We start from the raw sequence: 23,664 nt of genomic DNA on the forward strand, positions 1-23,664 counted from the left end.
ATTCAGCAATAGTTATCAACTCAGACGGTTTCAGGTCCTTCTGTAAATTATTCCAAGAAGAGGCTGTTTTTTGCCAAGTTCTGTTAGAATGGACAAGTGCAAATGTTATCAGTATTGAGGGGGACATGTCCACTTTGTTCCTTGTGAAATCTACACCCAAGTCAGTGTGGCCTGAAGCACCATTTTATTGCTGCAAATGAAAAAGCCTCAGGCATCAGGTTAAATTGCAGCGTTCATCTGCTGAAAACTAACAACAAATAAACAAGGCACTTCTATTTTTAACTGCATTATATTTGACACAATAGTTTAGATTCCCAACCAATCTGAGGTGTGGTCTTGTACAGTAAGAGTGTGTGCCAGGAGGGGCTTAGTGGGAGGGGCAGCTGCAAGTAAAGTGCACAACATTCAGCCCCTCCAGCAGTCAGCCTGTCGCACTCTGCACCTCCTTCAGCGAGGACTGACCCTTTCACAGTTCAAGTAGAGTTTTGATTGTATCTTATGGAGGGCTGGACCACCTGTGGACTGTGGACGGTCGTTTTTGTCTTGGGATGTGGGCGACTGTCGGCGTTCAACCTGGACCCCGACAATGTCCTGCAGAAAAACGGAGATCCGGGCAGTTTATTCGGCTTCTCTCTCGCCATGCACCGGCAGCTTGATCCGGTGGACAAGATAATGTAAGAGTCACACTTTTTTTTTTTTTTTTTTGCTTGAAGGAGGAGTTAATGCTATTTGTGCGTCGTCCTAGCCTCGGAAACACCCATTAAAATAACTTTTGTAACCATGCAATTAAATGTCACGGCGATGTGAACGACTGTATGTTTATTTTGGAGCGTTAGAGCTGCTGCAGGAGGTGAAAAATCCTCTGTAAACTAGTACAGACACCATTCAAGTTAGCTGGAAATGTACCAAATGCTACGTCATGATTGAGGTCAGGTATGTCGCAGGTAGACTGAAAGCTTGAGGCGAAATGTTTTCCACCAAATCACAGCAAATCATTTCATACAGCTTCTTGGCTAAATGTGCTGTGCTGTTATACACCTGCTGTAAGTTTAACTTCCTTACTCTTGTTAATGTTTAAGTCCTTCCCTCCAGGTTACTTATTTGTGAGTTTTTACTGCACCTCCACAACAGGTTTTTTTTTTTTTTGCACACGTGCACGCTACGGCGCGCGCCCACATGTCTCGCTCTTTCTCTCTGGCTGTTTTTTAGCTGGCTTTTTCTTGAAGTTGCTCCAGGTGAGACTGAGCTTTAGCGTTTAGGTTGAAAACATCTCATTGAATCACTGTTGGCATTTTTATGGGCATTGATTCAGAGGGATTAATGTCACTGTGTGTAAAGGCTAACTGTCACTGATTTGAATGGCCTGAATATTAAGTGACCCGAGAGCAGTTTCAAATTCTTCAATCTGGGTGTAATACACGAATAGATGTACATATCTGCCTCGTTAGTGATCAAGGGATTTCAGATTGTTTAGCTGCTCCATAATCAATAGTGGAGGAAGTATTAATAATCATCATCATCATCATCATCATCATAGAAAAGAATAGTTATTGTTAGTTTAGTTTATTTGCACATGCACATGTATAGAACAGACGGAACAAGATGGTCTGAAATGGCCTGTGGAGATATATACCCTATTAGATAACTATAATCATTCATAAAATGAAAAGAATAAAAACAAAAAATGCATAATTGATCAAAATTTCAAAACTGAGCAGTAATACCAAGTTGGTGAAAATGTACAAATGACAAAAAGTTTGTATTTACAAAGTGAAATGCATTAAATGAATCAATGACGTGGCTTGGTTTTTAAATAATGGTAGTGGTTGATATTGATTGTATTGATTGTCAACAGACATCCATACACAAAAACTTGGGGGGATAGTCCTAAAACTAAATGCATATTTTAAATAGAGATCATACAGCAGTCACACATATATAATAAGTAATTTGTTTGTAAGAGGACAGAATAAAGGATCTCCTAAAGATGTTTCTTGTTGCTGTGGGTACCCTCATCTGAAAAGATATTTTCCTATGTAACACCTTAGTAATCACAAACATTTAGTACAATACTCCAGCAAATTCCACCTCTGTCCCTAATAGAGCACAAAATGCCTTTTTTTTAGAGTATTTTACAGCGCAAGCAACAGCTTAATGTTTGCCTCTAATGGGAATCAAAATCAAATCCTGGTGATGATAACTGAAAAGTATTTATTTCTATGATCACAGCCTTTTCTGTTTTGAAACTGTGCTCCAGGCAGTGGTTTGTATTAGCTTGATAATTGCCTAAAGGTCACCTCAGTGTGTATACCCACTGGATTTCTAATGTTACGACCTAATTAGGCTCAGCGTTAACCTTCTCCACAGAGGTTAAACACCTCTTAAACTTATTTACTCACTGCTACCATTGCTGCACATGAACACACACCCAGTGGCAGTTTGTGTCCTAGTTTTAGGCCGTCTAAATGAAAGACGCATGGTGATCAGCACAAAGCCACCACAGAGTCCCCCTGCTTCAGGTCAAGTTAAATACAGAAGTACACAACTGTGAACAGGAAAACAACAGAAACCAGTGTAGATAAGGAAGACGTGGACTACTGAAAGATTATGCGAACCAGAAATGCCAACATTTGCTGGTTCTAGCTAGATTTTCTTATCGTCTATGACAGTAAACTGAATATATCTGAGTTTTCTGTTTTTCAAACAAAACAAGCTATTTAAGCAATTGTGGCTTTTTCACTGTTGTCTGACATTTTATTGACCAAAACTGATTTATTGAGAAAGTAACAGGAAGATTAATCAATACTTGAAAAAAATATTGTTATTAAAAATTTAAAAATTTAATTTGGATGTTTATATTGACTGAGGAAGCTAAAAGATCTCCTGCTTGCAGAGCCGTGCAGGCAGTGCCTGCATGTACCAGGATGCATTGCACACACTTCTCTGGAGGTATTCTCTTGCTTGGCTAGTGCAGCCTCAGCTGCTCTCTGCTGCATTTCTTCAAATAGTCTGTATTGTGCAGCAATATTGACATTAATGTATTTGAATATTCAGCAGCCTGTCTGTGTTACATTATAACAAAAGTTTGACTGTGTGTGTGCATGTAGGAGCCGGACGCCAAGTTTGTTTTGCAAGTGACGGTGCTCATACAGAGGTGGAATGTGCTCTTACTGTGTGTTAACCGTGCATTTGTATGTATGCACATGTGCTGCCTGTGTGTGTGTGTGTGTGTGTGTGTGTGTGTGTGTGTGTGTGTGTGTGTGTGTGTGTGTGTGTGTTTTAATGATGCTGATGCATGCTGTGGCTGAGCACTGAGGCGTTGTCTCGTTGTCAGTCACTTTAAATAGTGTCAGAGAGCTCTGTGGCCTGCTTGGTGTATTCCTAACCTGAGGTAGAAGCATAGATAGATTTAATGTGCTGATGGTGATTTAAAGTATCTTATACTTCAACAACATGTGTGCTGATGTTAGTGCTGGAGTATTTGAGGTTATGTCCCCCCTCCATGAGGGTTTTCTCACAGCTGGTTGTGCTCAGTGAGTCACAATCCTTTACCAGCCATGCATGCCAACTTCTATTCAGTGTTATATATTCCAGTGTCTTTACATGTGTGCTACATGTACCTGCAGGAGAGGCCAGGAGCTGTTTGATTTGCTTATATACATGTGTGCGTGTGTGTGTGTGTGTGTGTTGCATTCCTCGGTTGGTCATAATTGCCAGATTGAACTGTCTGTGTTATAAAATCAAGAAGGAAAGAGAAAATGCATGAACGAGTAGAGGAGTGAGTGAGATGTTTGGGAAGTTTAAGAGTTTGGATTGAATGGGAGAAATGTGTGGGAAATAGTGAATGCATGTGTTTGTGTTTATGTGAAATAAACTAGCTGGAGAAATGCAGATGCAGCTCAAAGAGTAAAGTGTATAGGGACATGCTATGAGAAAGAGAAAAGAAAGAAATCTCAGCGTGTTAAATTGTAATGTCAACGTCATGCTGTGGCTAGATTGCAGAAATAGTCACGGATGAGATAAAAAGACTGTAGTATTTCAGTCAGTTTTGGTTGTGAGTGCTATTTGTCAGTGTATAAGTCAGTGACACCCCCCAAGGGCCATGACACAATTGCTGCCCCCCTAGCAGTGGCAATTGTCTCATACCAGACCCGTTTTCCCCAAATATATGCTAACATTCTTAGCATAAGCCTATGGTATTTTACATTGCATATATTAGCCAAGAGGCTAGCAGACTGTCTTCTACTCATGAAGCGAGGATAGACCATATGCAAGAATTAAAATGCTATTTTGTGGGGGCTGTATTGTCTTCACTGTCCAATGTTTCTTCTTTTTTTTTCGGGGCTAAATAACGCTCCAAAGTAATGTTAGGATAAACAACAACCAGTTTCAAAGGGCTCCTTCCAACATTCGCAACAAATTATCTGAATGAAAATGAGTTTTGAGCTTAATCAGTCTCCCCTAAACACTTGGATCCACAGAGGACTTTCCAGTAACTTGTTCAATCAATGTACACCTTTAAATTAAAACTGTATATTTTTATTTTTGAAGGAAAGGACAACCAGCCTATCTGAACAACAATGAATCACCTAACACGCGTGCATACAGACATTAAACAGGATTGTTGTGGAGCTCAAAATGTTAACTGTTATCTGTCTTTGCACCTCAGGTAATTAGTAATAATAACTGTAAAATAAGAATCCCAGGTATATCAGTATGTAATTCCTTCACTCTCCATATTGACGTAGTTTTGAACCAAGCTATATACTCTAACAGCACCAAGGAACTCCCAAAATTCAGTCATAGCTTTTGGGTTTGGCGTGCTACCCCAGTGGCCCCGTCTGATCGTCCCTATGAACAATTTCTGGGGGTACACTGTTATGAGACTGGGATTTAGTCCCCCACACACACTCTTCCCCTCAGGTTAGTCGAGGATTTTCAACATCAAAGGCAGAGAATGAAAAGAGCGGTGGAAAAGAAAGAGGTGATGTCTGAAGGAATGCTGAGAGGAAGATAAATCAGTTTTACATCTGGGTACCAAATATTAGTCGTTATTCAGACTCGATCCTGGCAGATGGACGGAGAGAGATGTTGTGAAACACATGGCATGACCTTCTGGATCTGCAGCCCATTTGGAGATCTAGTTGATCGGCTGCTGTTAGCTGTTGCTAAGCAATGGGCTGTGCTGTCAGCCAGTTTGCTCCTGTGATGAAAAAAACAACCGCACACCTCTCTCAGTGGGATATCTCTCTAATGGTCACTCTGCCTGTGTTTCCAAGTGCCTAAGACAGTATGTGTGTCTGTTTCACGAGTCATTGCACACCAAACACACACACACACACACACACACACACACACACACACACACACACACACACACACTGTTTGTCTTTGTCCTTCCTGCAGGCTAAGCTTGTGTGTGGGGCTTCCTTTGCTTGTGGTGAACGATAAGATAAACAGTTGGGTTGCTGTCCGTGAGGCAGCAGGTCAAACTTATCACAGCACCGATCTCCAACTCAATAAGTCAGCACTTCACTATCAAATGAAAACAGTCATAATCTGTAACAATATGCAAGCACATTTTTTTGAAAGCTGTCTAAATTAATTAAATAATCAGCATCATAATCTTGATAAAGTAGTGTTGGGGTTTAACTAGTTACATGTCATTAAATTAAGAAAAGAAATGCAATTCAAACTGACAGTAAAACAATATGTACTGAAATTACAATTACTGATAAAATGTTGGTGATTACAAAGGAATCTATTCGACTGTATTATTTTTGGCAAAAAGCTCAAATATAGAATTTCATATTCATTTTGTTTAGCTGTTCAAGAATGCCTTCTTTTTGCATTTTAACAGGGTAACTTGTAATCTGTAACCTATTACATTTCAAAAATAACCTTCCCAACACTGATTTGGGATGCATAATAATTGGATTTTTTTTCCAATATCTGTGATGCCAATATTTTCCAACATATTTTGGCTGACTGAAGATGTCAATGTATGAACATTTTTTCCTCCTAATTGCAGAGAACCTCAAGTCACCTGTTTTGGAATGAACTGTTAAATGACGTGTTATGTCTTCTCTTAAGGCTTATTTATACCCCCTTTATGTATGAAAACAGTTACGTCTTTTAAATGTTGTAAAGGTCACTGCCCTCATACTTCCATGTGTCCCTTATTTTAGCAAATACAATCACTTGATGGCAGAGTTATAGGTTTCAGACAGCATCAAATGAGGTCACAGTGAAGGAGGTTGTAATAATGTACCTTTAAAGGAGGCAGCACTGCAGACAGCGGTGGTCTGTGAGGCCATGTCATTGCCACATGTGGATGAAGAATTCTTTTTAATGTATTTTCAATATGATCCTTGAGTCGTTATTGTGATGGCCTGCTGGCAGAGGCAGACAGGAACCGCGATGCTTTTTGATACGTGTACATTCACTGAGCAGAAAAAAGAAAAGTACTTAAGCTTAGGTTACATGTAAACCATGCAATATTCATTTTTATGTACCATTTTCAAACAAAACAATAATTTCTGAATTTGTTTTTGACATTTTGTGGATTGCATTTCACTACTTAGCAACAATCATACAATTGTCTTCAATTAAGTATGTTTACAGAGTTTTTCCAGGGTTTTTTTTTTATACTCAAAAAGCAAAAACTACAAAAACATACAACAATAAACAAAAATAGAACATGAGGTGTTCGGCATTCAAAATAAATGAATAACAAAAATATACAGAGTTGGGTTTTTGTATTTAAACAAATGAAGGGTGTTTGAGGGAAATATACATTTTTCACTTTTTTCAAATGTCTTCAAATTTAGTTTTAGATGCCTAATTGAAAAGGTCAAAACGATAAATTTTATCCTACTTCATATGTGAAAATAGCCCCAACGAGAGCAAAACCATATTTTTTTCAAGCATTAAAGGTTGCATAATTTAATATATATACTTAAGATTGGCAGAAATTTTTCTTTCAGGCCGATGCAGACATTTCATTTTCTAGCTCTTATCTGCTGACACACCTGCCAATATCATTGTGCATCCTCAATCTTGATATGATGTTGTTTGGGTTCTAACCTCCCGAGTCTTTGAGGAGCGGAGATTGGAGATGTTCCCACCTGGGACTCACTGTTTGTGACTTAACGTTGAAATGATGACTCATTTGAATCAGACTCATCTTTGATAGACAGGAACATGCCCTGACAAATATGTTTTTCTGTTTGGTTCAGAGCGCACACGTAGGTGGAGAGTTGACTTCTGTGTCAAGTGTCCTTCCCTCCAGGATTGGACACTTACTGGGAGGGATAATTACAACACAAACTGAGTGCTCTGGTTTTTGAAACAAAGCCAAACCAATGCAGTGGTTCAAAATGGATAAACAGTGTGAGTTTGTTTCCACTGTGATGATTTGTTGAGATGTATTTTATTTAACCCTTTGAAACCCGAGCAAATTGGCCTGATTTCTTTGAAGAACAAAAGAAAAAGGCACTGAGCGACTTTATAAGAAAGGACCACAGAAATTAGTTAAAAGGTTCATTTTCTGGGCTTTTGTTTTTGTTTGTTTGTTAATTTTCTAGTAATTTAAGCTCTCGCTCTTCATGCTTAGGTTATTTTTCTTGTCACCTTTTGCTCATTTTATAGCAGTTTGCGGGACATTTTTTGACAAATTGCTCATTGCCTTTTTCCATTTTTTTTAAAAATTGTCAAACCAATTTGTTCAGATGTCAAATAAATACTTATGAGAACCATAGGAACGCAGCACAAGAAGACTGATATTGATCCAGTTTTCAAAGGGACGCCCAGAAGCTCAGTGGGTAGAGCGGGTGCCCCATGAAAGAGGCTACGTCCTCGCTGCAGCAGCCGTAGGTTCGATTCTGGCCTCAGCCCTTTACTGCATGTCTTCCCCCTCTCTCTCTCCCCATTTCACGCTTCAGCTCTCCTGTCTGAATAAAGGCAAAAAGCCATAATATATGACCTTTAAAAAAAAAAAAAAAGATTTTTTTTATACTTTCCCAATATTTCCTGTCAAACCAGTTTTTATCCATCTTATTACAGCAGCATTACAGTTTTAACAAGCCATATTTTTCTGTTTGTCATATAAATAGATTTATTGTCCTCTGCTAATCCCCAGCACGCCCACTCAAGTCAATTTTTATGATGATTTATGACGTCTAAAAAAAGTTTCTTCACACATGTAGTTAGTGATGACGAGCGAGGTCTGCGCTGCAAACATGCTGATCACATTAGCCCTCAGCTCTTCACTCTGACTTTATCTCTGTTGATGCCCTCCCAGACATTGTGCCTATCTGAGGATGCTTTGTGTTCCAGTTAAAAATGGCATTGCTTAATCTCATCTGGTGAAGTCCATGTGCTGTCCAACATTAACTCTGGAGGTCATCAGAGAGACAAAGCGAGCCAGACAGAGCTTCTGGACATGCTGACAGAGAGAGATGGATGTATTGACAGTGCAAACATTCAAAAAACATCAGTTGTAATGATGATGTCTTTGTTTGATTTACTCTGAAGGAAATCAGGGAACTGGATGCCCACAGTAGAGACTTGGGTATGCCCTTGTCTTGGATCCACAATGGCAGCCCTTGTTTGTGTGTGTGTGTGTGTGTGTGAAGAAAGATAGAAAGACTGGTTCAATCAACCACAGCAGGCGTTTGAAAGGGGGCTTTGACTCCGTGAGGACATGGAACATCAGTTTGGTGGCGGATGTGCGTGTTTGTGTGTGAATATGGCTGCTGTGTGACACAGTAGACTGGAATGTGTGATAATATAATCTGCAAGTGAAAGAAATACCAGAAAGCTTTCACAGTGTGCTTTTGATTGAGCTGCATATGGTTCAACCAATCGGCCGCCTCCGAAGCTGAGAAATGAAGTCAATGAGGAAGTGCTGTTTAAGGCTGGCTGCAAAACAGAGTAAATCCAGGAGGAATAAACATGTTTACAGCCTGGAACAGAAGAACTTCGTAGGTCTCTTTAGCTAATTACAACGTTCTTTACAACTTTACAGGAGTGGAGTTTTATATAACTCACCTGTTCACATTTTATTAATTCTTAAAGTTCGCACTGTCCACCTCAGAAACCACTAGAAAAGTACAGAGAGTGAGGCTAACACCTGGCTTTGCTACAAATGCTGCTGACTTGCAGCTACAGGCCAGCCCAAGATCTGAATCTATTCAGAGTATTATATCAAGTGTAACTGATATACTGTATGCAGTAAGGGGACCCTGCTCTGCATCGCTTTCAGCTAAGAGGTCCTTGGCCTGGTTTAACTGATTCATTTGTGTGTGTGTTGCAGGCTGCTGGTTGGTGCCCCGAGAGCAGGAGCCATGAGTCACCAAAAATCCAAAGTGACAGGAGGACTGTACAACTGTGACATGATGTCCACCTCTAGTGTTTGCGCCAGAGTTGACTTTGATAACAACGGTGCGATATCTGCTGACACTTGTGAATTTTTCTGATATGTTTTAGGTTATTTACTCTCACGCCCATCGCCACCACCACCATGAATATTTGAGTCATAATATTCTCATTGTGTTTATTTCTGTCCCCTGTCTCTGTGTAGAGGATCCAAAAACAGAAAGCAAAGAGAACCAGTGGATGGGAGTGACAGTCAACAGTCAGGGGCCAGGAGGCAAAATTGTGGTAAGACTGTGTGTCTTTGTACCTGACATTAAAATGTAATGATTTCACTTTGACATTTCAGTCAGTTGATGAGCTGAAACAATAATTTGATTAAATGATTAGTTAATCAGCAGCAACTATTTTAGGATTCCTGCGGCTCCTCAAAAAGTCTTAAAAGGTCAGAATTCATTTATCTTAAAATAAGGCCACAATTGGTATTAAAATGTATTGAATAAATATTTTAAAAGTCGTAAGATGTGCAGATGTGGGAAATGGGATTTTATGGTTTTTCTATGACGTTGCATTGTAAAATTTAAAAATAGCTGGTAAAATGTTTTATTATTATTATAAATATATATAATCTGCCAAATTCCACTCATATGAACGTCACCAAAAAAGTCATGTTTTATGTTCAAATAAAAATTAAGGTTAAATTGTCTCTAAGCAATTGATGTCACTTTTGGTTGTTCTAAAATTGGTCTTAAATTCCATTCCGACTGGACTTTAAAAAGTCTTAAATCTAACTTGACTAAAGTTGTAGGAACCTTTTATTTAGATAATCGATTAATAATTGCAGCGTACAATATGTAATTTTCTGTCATAAGGGTTTCTCTCAATAAAAACAACTACATAAGAAGTATCCTGGCTTGAGTGTACAAATGCAGTCTGTGTTTCTGTTTCCCCGGCAGACCTGTGCCCATCGCTACCAGCGACGGTCCAATGTGAATACAGCCATCGAGTCCCGTGACATTATCGGCCGCTGCTACGTGCTGAGTCAGTCCTTGACAATCGATCCCTTATCAGGTGAGGAGGGAGATAGCTGGCATTTCTGCAAGAGCCGGGCCAGAGGCCACGAGATGTTTGGCTCCTGCCAGCAGGGCATCTCTGCCACATTCGACAAGGACTTCCACTACCTCATCTTTGGGGCTCCTGGAGCGTACAACTGGAAAGGTAGTCTAAACTCTGTGTGTGTGTGTGTGTGTGTGTGTGTGTGTGTGTGTGTGTGTGTGTGTGTGTGTGAGTGTGTGAGTGTTAGCTAGTTAGTTAGTCAGTAAGCCATGAAAAACATTTACTGTTAAAAGAACTTAACTTCACATTATCATTTTACCTTTTATGATTTATATACTTTTCATTAGAAGAATCTGTGAAATCTTTTATATCACTTCTTAAAACTTAATTTTACAGGCTTTTATGTGATGTCACCTTTATTTATTTATTTATTCTTTTTTTTATCTCTCTTCTTGTTCATTACTCCATTATCTGATCCCTATCCTCCTTATGTCCTGTTCATACCATTTTTTTTCATATTTTAATGTATTTACTTGTTCATCTATCTATTCTATCTATATCTATTTATCTGTTTTTATCATCTGATCTTTGTTTTATCCCCACTGATGTAATGTCATCTTATATTATTTTCATCGTCTTTTATTGCATTAATTCTCATATTTGCCTCTCCTCTCCTCAGGTGTGGTACGCTTAGAACAAAAGAACGAAACCTTCCTGGAGATGGGTATCTATGACGATGGTCCTTTTGAGGTAGGAGATGAGAACGATAAGAACCCTGACCTGGTGCCCGCTCCTCCCAACAGCTACCTGGGTAAAATGTGACTCGCTCTCTTCATCTATTCATCACCAGTCTTACACCATCACTTCAGTCGTTCCATCGTAACATATAAGAGTACCTTACACTCTTTTGTCTCTGTCTGCAAGGCTTCTCTCTGGACTCGGGAAAGAGTCTGACCAAGAAGGGCCAGCTGATGATTGTGGCGGGAGCTCCCAGAGCAAACCACAGCGGAGCAGTGGTGCTGCTGAAGAAAGGCGGAGACACAAGCAGCATCTTGGTTGAAGAGTACACCCTGGAAGGGGAAGGGCTCGCCTCGTCTTTTGGCTATGATCTAGCTGTGGTGGATCTCAATAGGGATGGGTGAGTGACACATGATGATGCAAAGAATCTGTAACTTTTTTGAAAATTGCTGCCGCTCTTACTGCATACTCATGAACGAGGAATTGTTTGTCAGTTGGCAGGACATCGTGGTTGGAGCACCTCAGTACTTTGAGAAGGACAAGGAAATAGGAGGAGCCGTCTATGTGTATGTCAACAAAGGCGGGAAGTGGAATAAAGTCACGCCCACCAGGATAGACGGACCTCAGGACTCCATGTTCGGCCTGGCCGTGGAAAACCTGGGAGACATTAATCAGGATGGTTTCTATGGTAACGTTTTTGCGCATCCATATGTATACTACTGTTAGGTCGTCGTTCTTGATACCCCTTGTTGAATTAAATATCCTAATAAATTATCAAATTGTTGACGGGGCCTTGATTTACCTAAACTACAGAGGGTAGCATATCTACAGAGACTGATATTTCTAATTCACTGTCTAACTCGCTGTTCAATGAGTATATTTGCTCATATTTTGGAATGAAACTTCCTTTTTTCCTCCTCTCGTTTGCACTGTTAAAGGTTTGTAACTGCATTATGTTAATAGCAACTCAACACTCGCTTATTTTATTAAAAGTCATGCAGCTACTCAGTAGACAACAGTGCTTTTACTATGAGGAATGGACAACCCCAAAACATAATGCTTTCAGCCACAGCTTTCGCCAACGCAGAGGCATTCGTTTTTCGGGTTGTCCGTCCATCCGTCACATTGTTTTGAAGGCAATATCTCAATTCCTCTCAGGAATTTCTTCAAATTTGGCACAAAAAAAACATTTGGGCTCAGTGATGAACTTATTAGAGTTTGGTCTTCAAAGGACAAGGTCAATGTGTCCTGACTATATTAAATTAAAGTAATGGAAATGTACATTATTCTTAGTTAGCTGGCACATTTTACACCAGGCAGCGGGAGTTCATCCACTCTTGTTTTTTCTCTTGGTTTGTATGGTGGGTTGGCATTAATTTCCTGGTGTTGGCCATTATTTGAGACTCAGCCTTTAGTTGACAAAATATGATGTGTACCTGTTTAGCCACACTATAAATCACTGTTGTTGTTTTTGATGTCAGATTTTGCAGTGGGAGCTCCTCATGCGGACAAAGGTGCAGGGAATGTTTACATCTATCACGGAGCTCCTACGGGTCTCAGCTCTAAAAATGCTGCACAGGTATGTAACAAACTGGGGCAATGACTAATTTATTTTTTGAAAAGTTGTCTGTTTCCACTTTAGGTAGGCTGGACCATCATGCTAAAAGCTGTCTTAAAAAAATAGCTAAAATGTGGGTATATTATTGAATGTGATTTGTATAGCATTTTTTGTTAGTTTGTAGCTAACATTAAAGTTACAATAGTTGTTTTTAGATGAGATGATTGTGGACGAATACATAATGTGCAGCTGTAATCAAAACATGTGTCTGTCTTTGTTCAGGTTCTGTCAGGCAAGTCTTTTGGAGTGAAGCAGTTTGGCTACTCTTTGGCAGGCAACATGGACCTGGATAAGAACTCCTACCCTGACCTGGCTGTCGGATCCCTCTCTGACTCTGTTTTTGTCTTCAGGTGAGTGACCTGGAAGACTTTTTACACTGCATGTGTCTGGTCAAGGTTCTAGAGTCACTCACTTGAGTTTCGTTGTCCTTAGAGCACGTCCTGTTGTTAATATCAAGAAGGTAATCAAGTTCACACCGAAGGAAATCGACCTCACCAAGAAGAACTGTGGCAACAATTTCTGGTAAGTGTACCTATTTTCTGTAGGAAAACCTGTTCAGCATTATAACAGTACAGTGTCTGATTGTGGTTAAATTTCATTGTGCCCCAAGCTTGGAGGTGGAGGCATGCTTCACCTACACTGCCAGCCCCCAGAGCTACGCTCCCAAACTGAGTAAGGAGAGCCATCTTTCCCTTTATTAAAGCTGCAGTTTTTAACTTAAAATTCTGTTCTTGATTTATTTGATAAAACTGTTACTATATCCACACAGTAGTATATGAAACAGATGATCTGTGATCAAAAACCACATTCTTTCTCCCTGTGGTGTCCAATGACAATTGCAAGAATCCACCTCACGTGAACGAAAATAACCAATCAGAGCAGAGGAGTCTCTGACTCATTGTGTTAATTAATGCTTGTGAAGCGCTCCAAACTGTCAAACTAGTACGAGTCAAGATTCTGTTACTGCATTTCCAATTTCTAGCCTGAAATGTTTTCAAAAACAAAGTTTAGTGTACTGATTATCTGTAAAATGAAAGGGTTTGTGACCTAATTGAAAACAGTGGAGCAGCAGAACAGTGTTGTGGGTAAAGCATAGGTCATCTGAAAAATGCACAATTAAACTTAAAATAAGAAGAAAAGACATTTTTTGACATGTGAAATGATATTATGGGCTGTGTATTTTCTGGCAAGTTATTTCAATCTGGAGGAGCCATATACATAAATGCTCTCTTGCCAAGTTTCACCAAATATGACAAGTTATTTTTTTTGAAGTTACGAACTGCATTAAAGCAACATGATGTCTTTGTAGTGTTTCTGCTTCTTATTATCACAGATTAGACAGCAAGAAACAATACTTAATTATAATGATACATTTTCATCTGTCATTTTATCCTCCTCTGTCTCACATCCATGTCTGCTTCTTATCTAGCGGTGGACTACTCCATTGAGGCGGATGCTGACCACAGAAAGAACGGTCTTATCCCTCGGGCGGCCTTCTCCGAGCCCTCCGAACATACCTATGAGTCTAAAGGGACCGTCACCATGAACAGCAAAGGAAAAGAAGAGTGCATTAAACGTGGACTTATCATACAGGTAGTGACTCTGTCTAGAAATTTCTTGACCAAAGAGGATTTGGGGTGGCACTGTATGTAATGTTGCGTCATTCTACAGGAAAATATCAGAGACAAGCTGCATGGCATCCCCATTGATGTGTCGGTGGACATCAAGGATGCAAAGCGTAAACGCAGGCAGAGCTCCACTCAACTGCAACCTGTCTTGGACGCCAAAGAGTCATCGCCAACTCGTTCAATGGTGCGCATGATTGAAAAATACATTGTACAGACATTCAGTAGATTTGTTGTTTCCACTGACTCTATGTCATCTTTTATGTGCGTGACTGTGCTTGTAGTTGAATTTCCTGAAGGAGGGGTGTGGCAGCGACAATGTTTGTCAGAGCAACTTGCAGGTGAAATATCGCTATGGCTACAGAACAACTGACGAAGACACGTTTACCCCATTAGCTCTGTGAGAGAAAACAAACACACACACACACACACCTTTATCACAATGATATCATGTTTATATGACATACTTTCATGAGTAACAACTTTTGTCTGTTAAAAGGCAGGACAACGTGCCGGTGATCGAGCTCAGCAACCAGAAGGACATCGCTTTGGAGGTCAAAGTGACAAATATGAACGGAGATGATGCGCATGAGGCCTCTTTGGTTGCCTCATTCCCACGCTCCCTAACCTACTCTGCTTACCGCGTTCCACTTAATGTGAGTCTTTCTTTCTCTGTCAGTCCCTCTCTTTCACACACACACACACACACACACACACACACACACACACACACACATTTGTAGTTCTGATTGTAACATGTTATTGATTTCAGGAGAAGCAGGTAACCTGTGTGGCCAATAGAAACGGTTCCTGGGCTGATTGTGAGCTTGGAAACCCGTTCAAACGTGACTCAGAGGTGAGAGGAAAAAACCTTTGGGACACTGTTTACCTCTTCTACACAGGTGGCACTGTTATTACTCACATAATGTCTCTGTGTTTATACATAGACAACCTTCTACATTATTCTGAGCACATCAGGCATCTCTACTGACACTAAAGAAGTGGAGATTGATCTTCAGCTAGAAACGTAAGTATATCAAAGTTAACATCTCTACGAGCTGATATCTTCAACACTCAGCAACTCCGATCAAATGTATCCATTGGTGCTTTAAGCACCCAAGGAAAATATGTGTTTTGATTTTGGGATGAACTGTCCCTTTAACATTTGTAGTACATTAAGATTTTCTGACTTGGCCTGTGTGTGAATTCTGATCTGACAGGACAAGCAGCCAGGGGAAAATAGCCCCTGTTAAAGCGAAGGCAAAGGTGAACATCGTATTGCAGCTGTCTGTATCAGGGTAAGAAATGCACACGAAGAGGATCTCAATGCAAACACACAAGTCTGCACAGATTTGTTACTAATCGCAACCTTCTGTCTTTGCAGACTTACCCAGCCATCTCAGGTCTACTTTTCAGGACAGGTCAGAGGCGAGACAGCCATGAAGACTGAAAATGACATTGGCAGTGCCATCACACACCAGTTCAGAGTGAGTACAGGAAGGCTGCAAGATCAGGAGTCATTTAGTGGCTACTTCCTCTCAAGTATCCCTATATTTCATTGAAATGTGTATTAATTCGATATACTGCATGTACATGTTATATGCCGACCTTAAGACCTCAAAAATAGGGAGGGTTTTGAAACAAAAGTGGGGTGTTTTTGGGTCCCCCATAAATGTTGAGGGAGGACCCAAGACAAGATAGTAAGTACACTGCAGCAGCGTTTTTATGCCTCTGTGCCCACAATAGCTGTGGTAGGAGGTATTGTGTTACTGGGTCGTCCGTCTGTCCCATTCTTGTGAATCCGATATCTCAAGAACGCTTTGAAGCAATATCGTCCACTTTGATTCAACAGTGAACTGAACTGGAATTTGGTGGTCGAAGTTCAAGGTCACTGTGACCTTGTATGTGTTTCATTTAACTGACAGTGATATCTCAAGAACACCTTTAGGTTATTTCTTCAGATGTAGCACTTACATTCACCCTGACTCAAGGACGCACTTATTAGATTTTGGATGTCAAAGGTCAAGGTCACTATGACATTGCATCCGTCTCATTCTCATGAACACAATATCTCGAGAAGGGCCTGAGGGGAACATCTTCTTTCACTTCATTATTATATCCTATTAGACAATTGTGTGAAATTTTGTCATGAATAGCCAAAAACATGTTTTGTGAGGTCACGGAGACTCTGACCTTTGACCATCAAATCCTGATCAGTACATTCATGATTCCAAGTGAACATTTGTGCCAGATTTTAGGAAACTCCCTCAAGGTGTTCTTGAGATTGTGCTTTCATAAGATGGGGTCCAACACAAGGTCACAGTGACCTTTACCTTTGACCACCAAATTCTCAGCAGTTCATTACTAAGTACAAGTGGACGTTTGTGCCAAACTTGAGGAAGTTCCCTGAAGACATTTTTTGAGATCTCGTGTTCACGTGAATGGGATGGACTTACATATGTACGTAGGTACAACTCGAAAAATGGTCATAACTGTCACAGGAGAAACATAGAAGAATTGTTGCCCCAGGGGACATTGGGAGAGGTTTCCCAAGAAAATTGGGAGGGTTGGCAAGTATAGAACATGTGCTTTATTTAGTCAAATCATATGGTATCGTCTGAAGAAGGACACTGATTCTGTTTTGATTTACAGATAATCAATTTGGGAAAACGCTTGACAGAGTATGGCACCGCCACCCTTAACATCAACTGGCCAAAAGAAACCGAGCAGGGGAAATGGCTGCTCTACCTGATGACAATCAGCATCACTGGAGTGGAACAGATGGAGTGCTCTCCTAAAGCAGAGATCAATCCCCTGAACAAGGTCAGTGAAGACATCACCATGTATACTTTCTCACTTTCTGTTTTTATCAGCAGTATTTGTTGAAAGAAATACACAGTTTTACATTTATAGATTTATATTTTTCAAACAAATGAAAAAGTAAAGGTAAATTTAATAGTTAAATGTGCTTTTTCTTCTCTGTTTTAAGGAACCAAGTAACAAGAGGACAAGAAGAGCAGCAGGAAACACCCAAGAAACTGATGAGGGCTTGATTTCACGACTACTTGACAAGAAGAAATCTAAAACTCTGGTAACAACGCCGCACTTCCATGTTATAATCTTTTGTTTCATATTACTATATTTTTTCTGAAGTTGCAGCCATTGTAAGGGGAATCCAGTGATAACTTTGCGCTGCTTTCTTTGTCAACAGTCGTGTGGCAATGGGGCAAGATGTGTGACAGTAAGCTGCCCCCTCCAAGGCCTGGACAGTAACGCAGTCATCACTGTCAACTCTCGCCTCTGGAACAGCACCTTCATAGAGGTAACAGTACAGACTGCAGAGAAATGTATTGTTTTTACTCAACTCAACACTCTAGGCACAGATGGAGCAGAAGCACGTGAGACAATGTGAAACTGAAACTTAACAGTTCATTCTACTGGGTCTAAAAGTATGCATTCACTCACAGCAGCTCCCCCTGTCATGCATCGATCTGATCTGATCTGTTCTGATTGGGTCGACAGATCATTTAACCCCCCTCCAAGTAACAACCTGCTACTGAGATAAAAATGAAGTCATGGAGAGCTCCGCATGCACTGTGTTCATGGACCCGCAAAAACCTCTGAATTTCGAGAGGGGACACACACACACACACACACACACTCATATATATATATATATATATATATATATACACATATATATATATATATATATATATATATATATATATATATATATATATATATATATATAAAGACGATCCATAGTTGTCCACCATAGTTAGAAGCCCATCTGCAATGAGCAGTGTCTGGAAAACACAGATTTGTAACATAAAACTGCTTTATTCAGCGTTTTTACCAGTTTTAATCACCTAGTCATTTGTTCTGGAGAGAAAGAGACCTCTGTGGATAACTCAGCTCCAGGTAAAAACCTCCCAAACAATGATCACTTCAGGAATTATGACAGAAAGGTTCATGTGGTTGCAATCTTTAATCCTCACTGCTATATACCACTAAATCCCCACAAATCTTACATACTTCACCTCTAACCTCTAACCACCCCAACCTTTTTATTAAAATTAAAAGTTTTACTGCAGCAAATTCATAATGTACATAACTGTGTATTCTTTAATTACTCCCAACTCTATTTAAACTTGACCTTCTTCTTTTTCTTCAAACAGGATTATTCCAAGCTCCATCGTGTGGAGGTGATAGTGACGGCCTCTCTGCATGTCGATAGCACTGCAAAGAACACAGTGGTGCATGCCGAGTCACAGGTAAAAACACAAGAGGAAAACGTATTTATGATATGTGACAGTGCCGGACCAGAGAGGTGGACTTGATCATTTATTGCAGTTTTTGTAGTTCTCTACAATAGGCCTTGAATGTTGATGTCAGTGTAGGCTTGTATGAACATTAAAAACCTAGACATGTGTATGCTAAAAATACAATAAAAGTGTTGTTTATACTCAGATCCAAAAATGATTATCTGCTGCTGTATCGTGTTCTCCAGTTAAGACTGACAGTGTTCCCAGAGAGGCACACGGACAAGTACGGAGGAGGAGTGCCATGGTGGATCATCGTGCTGTCCATCTTGTTTGGGCTAATGTTGTTGGCCCTGTTGGCTTTCCTCCTGTGGAAGGTAGGACTGAAGGACGAGGGGAGGACACCCTGACCCTGCTATCAAAAACACACAGCATTTTAATGAATGTTTTTGAAAACCTAACAGACTATAAAGCAACATTTACAGAGCAACTGTAGGTATTTATGACCACAGTTGCACACATTTTCTAACAATCTTCCTCTCCTCAGTGTGGACTCTTTGGGAAAAAGAATAAAGAGCACCCGTCAGAAAAAGAGAGACTGACAGCAAATGCATAAAAAGAGAGAGGGTAATATTACCCGGCCTGCCATGAATGAGTGAAACTTTGTCTCTTGCTCCTTTTTGCTGAAATTTGTGCTTCCTGGTATGAGGCAGACAGCAACGCTCACACTGTGGCATGAACAAATGCTGCCAAGAGTTTATGCCTGATAGATTTTCACACATGATTATGTGTGAATCAATATGGTTTACCTGCATGGGTGATGGCTGATAATCAATGACTGAAGAACTGCACCATGGGGGCTGATCTGCACCTCTTTGAATTTCTGTCTAACTCTGTTAATTCTTTTGTTCCTGTCTCACATACGGTACCTTGGTCTAAAGGTTTCTTCCTCTAAGTGCAAAAACGGGGGCAAACACATTTCCTTTATTTAAGTAAAGTATATTTGACTGGTCTTCTCCTCTTAAGATGATAATTTAGATTTTCTGATGTGGGGTTTATGAGTTACTTTTTCATAGTCAGTATATTACATATAGTGAATGGCTGTCGTCGTGTCCCCAGTTTGAAGAAGCAGCCTTGATTACCGCCATGGAGGCTCATCAATGTACTGCTGAGGAGGGGCGGCAGCAAAATGTATTTTGATCATCTGAAAATAAAATCAATATCCATTAAGTGTATGCTACATTTAGAATGATATAACAGCTTCATGTCCCCATTGGAAATTACTATCTGATTGCAATGTAAAGCAGTGAAAATACTCTAAATATAGTGTACATTTGAACTGATATTGACTTTTTTTAGGTGGTTAAAATATGTTTTACTGCTGCCCTCGTCCACAGCAGTACATAGCTTTGCTTACATGGCAATACTCCTGTCTGCCTCTCCAAACTGACATCATGCCAAATGCCACCTGCTGTATATAATACACTGACTACGGATAAGTACCTCATACAACCTCGCTTCAAAAGATCTGAACTATGCCTGTAATGCATTCACTGCACTTTGGCTCTTGCCTGTTAATCAGGCTGATGACATTAAATATCTCATCAACTATCTTTGCTTTCTCTGAATGCCCTTAAAGAAGCTTTCCCCCAAAAGCACTGAATTTCTCTCTCTCTTCTCTGCAGTGTGGCTTTTTCAAACGTGCCAAATATGAAGACAAGGTTCCTAGTTACAACGCTGTGCGGATCAAACGGGAGGAGAGAGCAATCAACCCCAAAAATGGTAACTGGGAAAACTTGGAAAAGAAGCCGTGGATGACAACCTGGCACGACAAAGAACACTATTCTTAACAGCCAATAAGATCCGACTCCACACAGATTTCCTGTCACTTATTGATGAACTCCCAATTCGACTGATTATTCCCTGCTTTTGTAATACCTGGACTGTAAATACCAAGAAACAAAGAAACCATTATCAAACAAAGGAGAAATGAAAAGCATTTATGGGACTACATTCTTGATCAAACTTTCTGCTTCAGGGTCTGAATTGATCTCGGATAAAGTCTGTTTGATTCACTGGAAGCAGAGTTGCAGTGTGGGAGACGTCCTTCACAACTACTGTCTGTCAGAGCTTGTTTTGTACATTTACTGCATTCACAGTGTTGACTGGGGGGAGGGAGGGTGGGAGTGTTTTAAGAGTTTTTGTACATTTTTTGAGGTTTGCAGAATTGTTTTGTATTTATTCTTTGTGAGAAATACTTTGTTACGTGCCCTACAGGCCAAAGAGTCATGCAATGCATACATATGTGACTTTGAATTTTTTGTTATTGACTAAACCATATTCATTTGCCTCAAATTAAAAGCCCAGTTGTTTATCATTTCTACTGTACATCCCTCTTAATTGTTAATCTATCAGCATTTTTGTACTCAAGGTGCCTCAGGTTGTTTGTTTTGGAAGAGCTGCAACTTTTCCACAGTTGTCGAACTCTGTTGTTTTTTTTAAACAAATCCACTACGAAGCGTCTGCAGAATTCACCTTTATTCACTTGCGGTAAAATATGTGAACAAGCAGTTTGTTTTTTTTAAATAAAGTTTTTAACTGTCATATCCATGTGTTTTGATTTTGACGATTATTATTCAAGGTCAAATGAGTATATTTTAGGCAACAAGGAGAAGTTTAAGATGTTAATTATTAATATATTAAAAAACATTTACAGCAAATAGCTTAGTGCTTCAATCAGAACATTGTTAGAAATTAAAATCATTTTGAGGATAATTTAAGGTTGTTGTCACACCCTTACGGAAACACTGGGTAAGTTTAGGGGGATTTAGTGACATAACAGTGAGGCATATTGCAACCAGCTAAAGATTCTCCCAGCTAAAATTACTTTAATGTTCATTGTTTAAAGAGGTTTTTACTGGGAGCCAAATTATTCATAGAGGTCCCTTACTCTCCAAAAACAACTGAACTGGTGATTTACACCACCAAACACACTTAATATAACAGTTTCATGTTCAAAAAATGGTGTTTCTCTGACATTGTGGTTATCTCTTTAACACATGCCACTGTATGCTCCTCTTTAACCTCTTATAATTTTAGATCTAGACATCCATGAAGTTCGCACCGGGAGCCCAGGGTCTCTTCCTCTCTAAAACAAAGAGACATGTTTATTAAAACCGATAAAAATAAACAAATAAACAAACAAACAAACAAACACTTACTACAAAAGCTTCGCGTCACAAACTAGTGTTTTCTAGACGCCTTTCTAACTAAACAGTACAACCTAACATGATTTTTTAAAAATTGTTTTTAATAGGTTGTTTATGAGTCGCTCCACTTTTCCTGTAATGTGATTGGCTGATGGGCGGGAACTGGAGAGTAGCGCGTGTCTGGTGGAGCAGAGGGATCAAAGAGCGAAAAAAACGAGCTGGGCGAAAAAACAGCAAGAAAACGGATCAGAAACGTATTGAATTCGGTGATAATTTTGTTTTCACGTAATGGCGCTGTAGAAACTACAGTTTACTTATTCTGTAGACCGGTGAAAAGCCGGGAGTGTGTGCGGTGTGTAGCTCATTAACCAGCAACAGTAGCGGTTTACATTAGCCTTCCGAGCTAACTAGCATATCTGCCAACGGTCAACGGTTTTTTACATGTATGGTGAGGCTCTGAACTGCTCAGGTGAGCTCCAGTGACCAGGTTAAAGCGAGCTAACTCCTCTGGCAACGAGGGAGAAAAACCACCATCAGCCCGCTAGTTCATTTCGCCTGGCTTGGAGATGCACACATCAGGACACAAACTCTGTTATTGTGAGTACTCAACTTCCATGTGTTTTTTATGTATTAAAGCAAAGCTGGTTCACAGTTTATGAGTGCCACGTTCCCCAATGTCGACCAGGCCTGTTAACCGGCCGGTTAACCAGCGACTTTTAGCCAAATGCCTCCATGGTTGTCATAGTGACAACAGATGTTTTCATCCAGGAAGAGCATACATAGCTGTCCTCGTGCTTTGTTCAGTTTATCATTGCAATATCAAAACAAACCTGATTCGTCTTTGGAGTCCTGTTTGAGGAAATTGTCTGAGAGGTTATTTATATACATGCAGACAGATATAGCCTTTATTTAACCAGGTAAAAGATTTAATATCTGTTTTCCAAGAGGGTGTCAACAATAAACACAAGGAGACACATGTAAACCATCACACATTACAAAGACTGAGCACAACGTCCAAATAAAATGCAACACAGAACAGTCAAATATATCGATGTGTGAAATTTTCGCTTTCAGTGAGAGTAAGAGTAGTGATCACATTGACCAAGAGTGCTATTTACATGATCTTTTAAAAGTGACATAAATTCCCCCAGTGTTTAGCTCAGACAGTTTCGGGTCCCTCTTTAAGTTATTCCATCTAGAGGGGGTGGTATATTCAAAAGCTTATATCCTAGGTTTGTCGTATTTACACATTTTAAGAAGCTTTTTGGCTAAAACATATTACATAATGGCAGAATAAAATATATAAAAGACACATTATGTTAGAAATAAATCTGTTAAACAGGTGCTGCTTTATTTCAAATAATAAACTTCCACATGATGACATAAGCATTTTCATTCATCTGTAGCACTACCATTAAGGTAATTCTTTCAGTTAACTGGGTCTAAAAGTGTTGAATTTTTCCTGGTCTGAATCCATGAGAATAATTCTATCAAAACTGTAAGTATTAATAGTTTTGTATTTTTTTACTTGCCAGCAACTACACAAAGTCAAAGTGACACACATCCACATAAACTGCAGTAAATTATCTGACTGATGGGTTCGCAGAGTGGTTTTTCCCTTCAGGTGCAGGCTCTTTTCTCCTTAACTGTGCTATCTGTGATGAGCAGTGTGAAACAATTACAACTACAACTACTTAGAAATGGCAGACTCAGTACAGTAAATCTATACAGGCCTGAGAAGTGTCCTCTCACCTGGATTTGCAGTCTTTCAATTGTCT

At 39.8% G+C, this 23,664-nt stretch overlaps 1 protein-coding gene across 2 annotated transcripts; it reads left to right on the forward strand.

The window, feature by feature from the left end:
• Window positions 1–405: 405 nt before the first annotated feature.
• Window positions 406–21,283, forward strand: LOC121940629 (integrin alpha-6-like). Of its 2 annotated transcripts, XM_088085376.1 has the most exons (26): window positions 406–674; window positions 9,317–9,444; window positions 9,584–9,663; window positions 10,332–10,593; window positions 11,111–11,242; window positions 11,356–11,569; window positions 11,664–11,857; window positions 12,651–12,748; window positions 13,010–13,137; window positions 13,220–13,309; window positions 13,398–13,459; window positions 14,217–14,380; window positions 14,459–14,599; window positions 14,697–14,812; window positions 14,912–15,068; window positions 15,185–15,268; window positions 15,360–15,439; window positions 15,633–15,710; window positions 15,797–15,899; window positions 17,065–17,235; window positions 17,402–17,503; window positions 17,624–17,734; window positions 18,594–18,689; window positions 18,926–19,054; window positions 19,225–19,304; window positions 20,363–20,502. In XM_088085376.1, exons 1-25 carry the CDS (start codon window positions 499–501, stop codon window positions 19,291–19,293), a joined length of 3,165 nt encoding a protein of 1,054 aa, XP_087941502.1. In that variant the 5' UTR covers window positions 406–498; the 3' UTR covers window positions 19,294–19,304; window positions 20,363–20,502. The 2 variants fall into 2 exon arrangements, with proteins under 2 accessions (XP_087941502.1, XP_087941501.1); XM_088085375.1 differs by lacking the exon at window positions 19,225–19,304 and having other exon boundaries at window positions 20,363–21,283.
• The last annotated feature ends 2,381 nt before the right edge of the window (window positions 21,284–23,664 follow it).

The sequence above is a fragment of the Plectropomus leopardus genome, chromosome 12 (genome assembly GCF_026936395.1).
Source record: "Plectropomus leopardus strain MGB_pleo_1.0 chromosome 12, ASM2693639v1, whole genome shotgun sequence".
In the NCBI taxonomy this organism is placed as follows: domain Eukaryota; kingdom Metazoa; phylum Chordata; class Actinopteri; order Perciformes; family Serranidae; genus Plectropomus; species Plectropomus leopardus.

Excerpts from the sequence above, each read along its gene's own strand:
- LOC121940629 (XM_088085375.1), top strand. The coding sequence starts at position 499 with ATGGAGGGCTGGACCACCTGTGGACTGTGGACGGTCGTTTTTGTCTTG. Across the intron at positions 11,243-11,355 it reads TCCTCCCAACAGCTACCTGG|GCTTCTCTCTGGACTCGGGA; the intron begins GTAAAATGTGAC and ends TCTGTCTGCAAG. Across the intron at positions 17,504-17,623 it reads AGAAGAAATCTAAAACTCTG|TCGTGTGGCAATGGGGCAAG; the intron begins GTAACAACGCCG and ends CTTTGTCAACAG.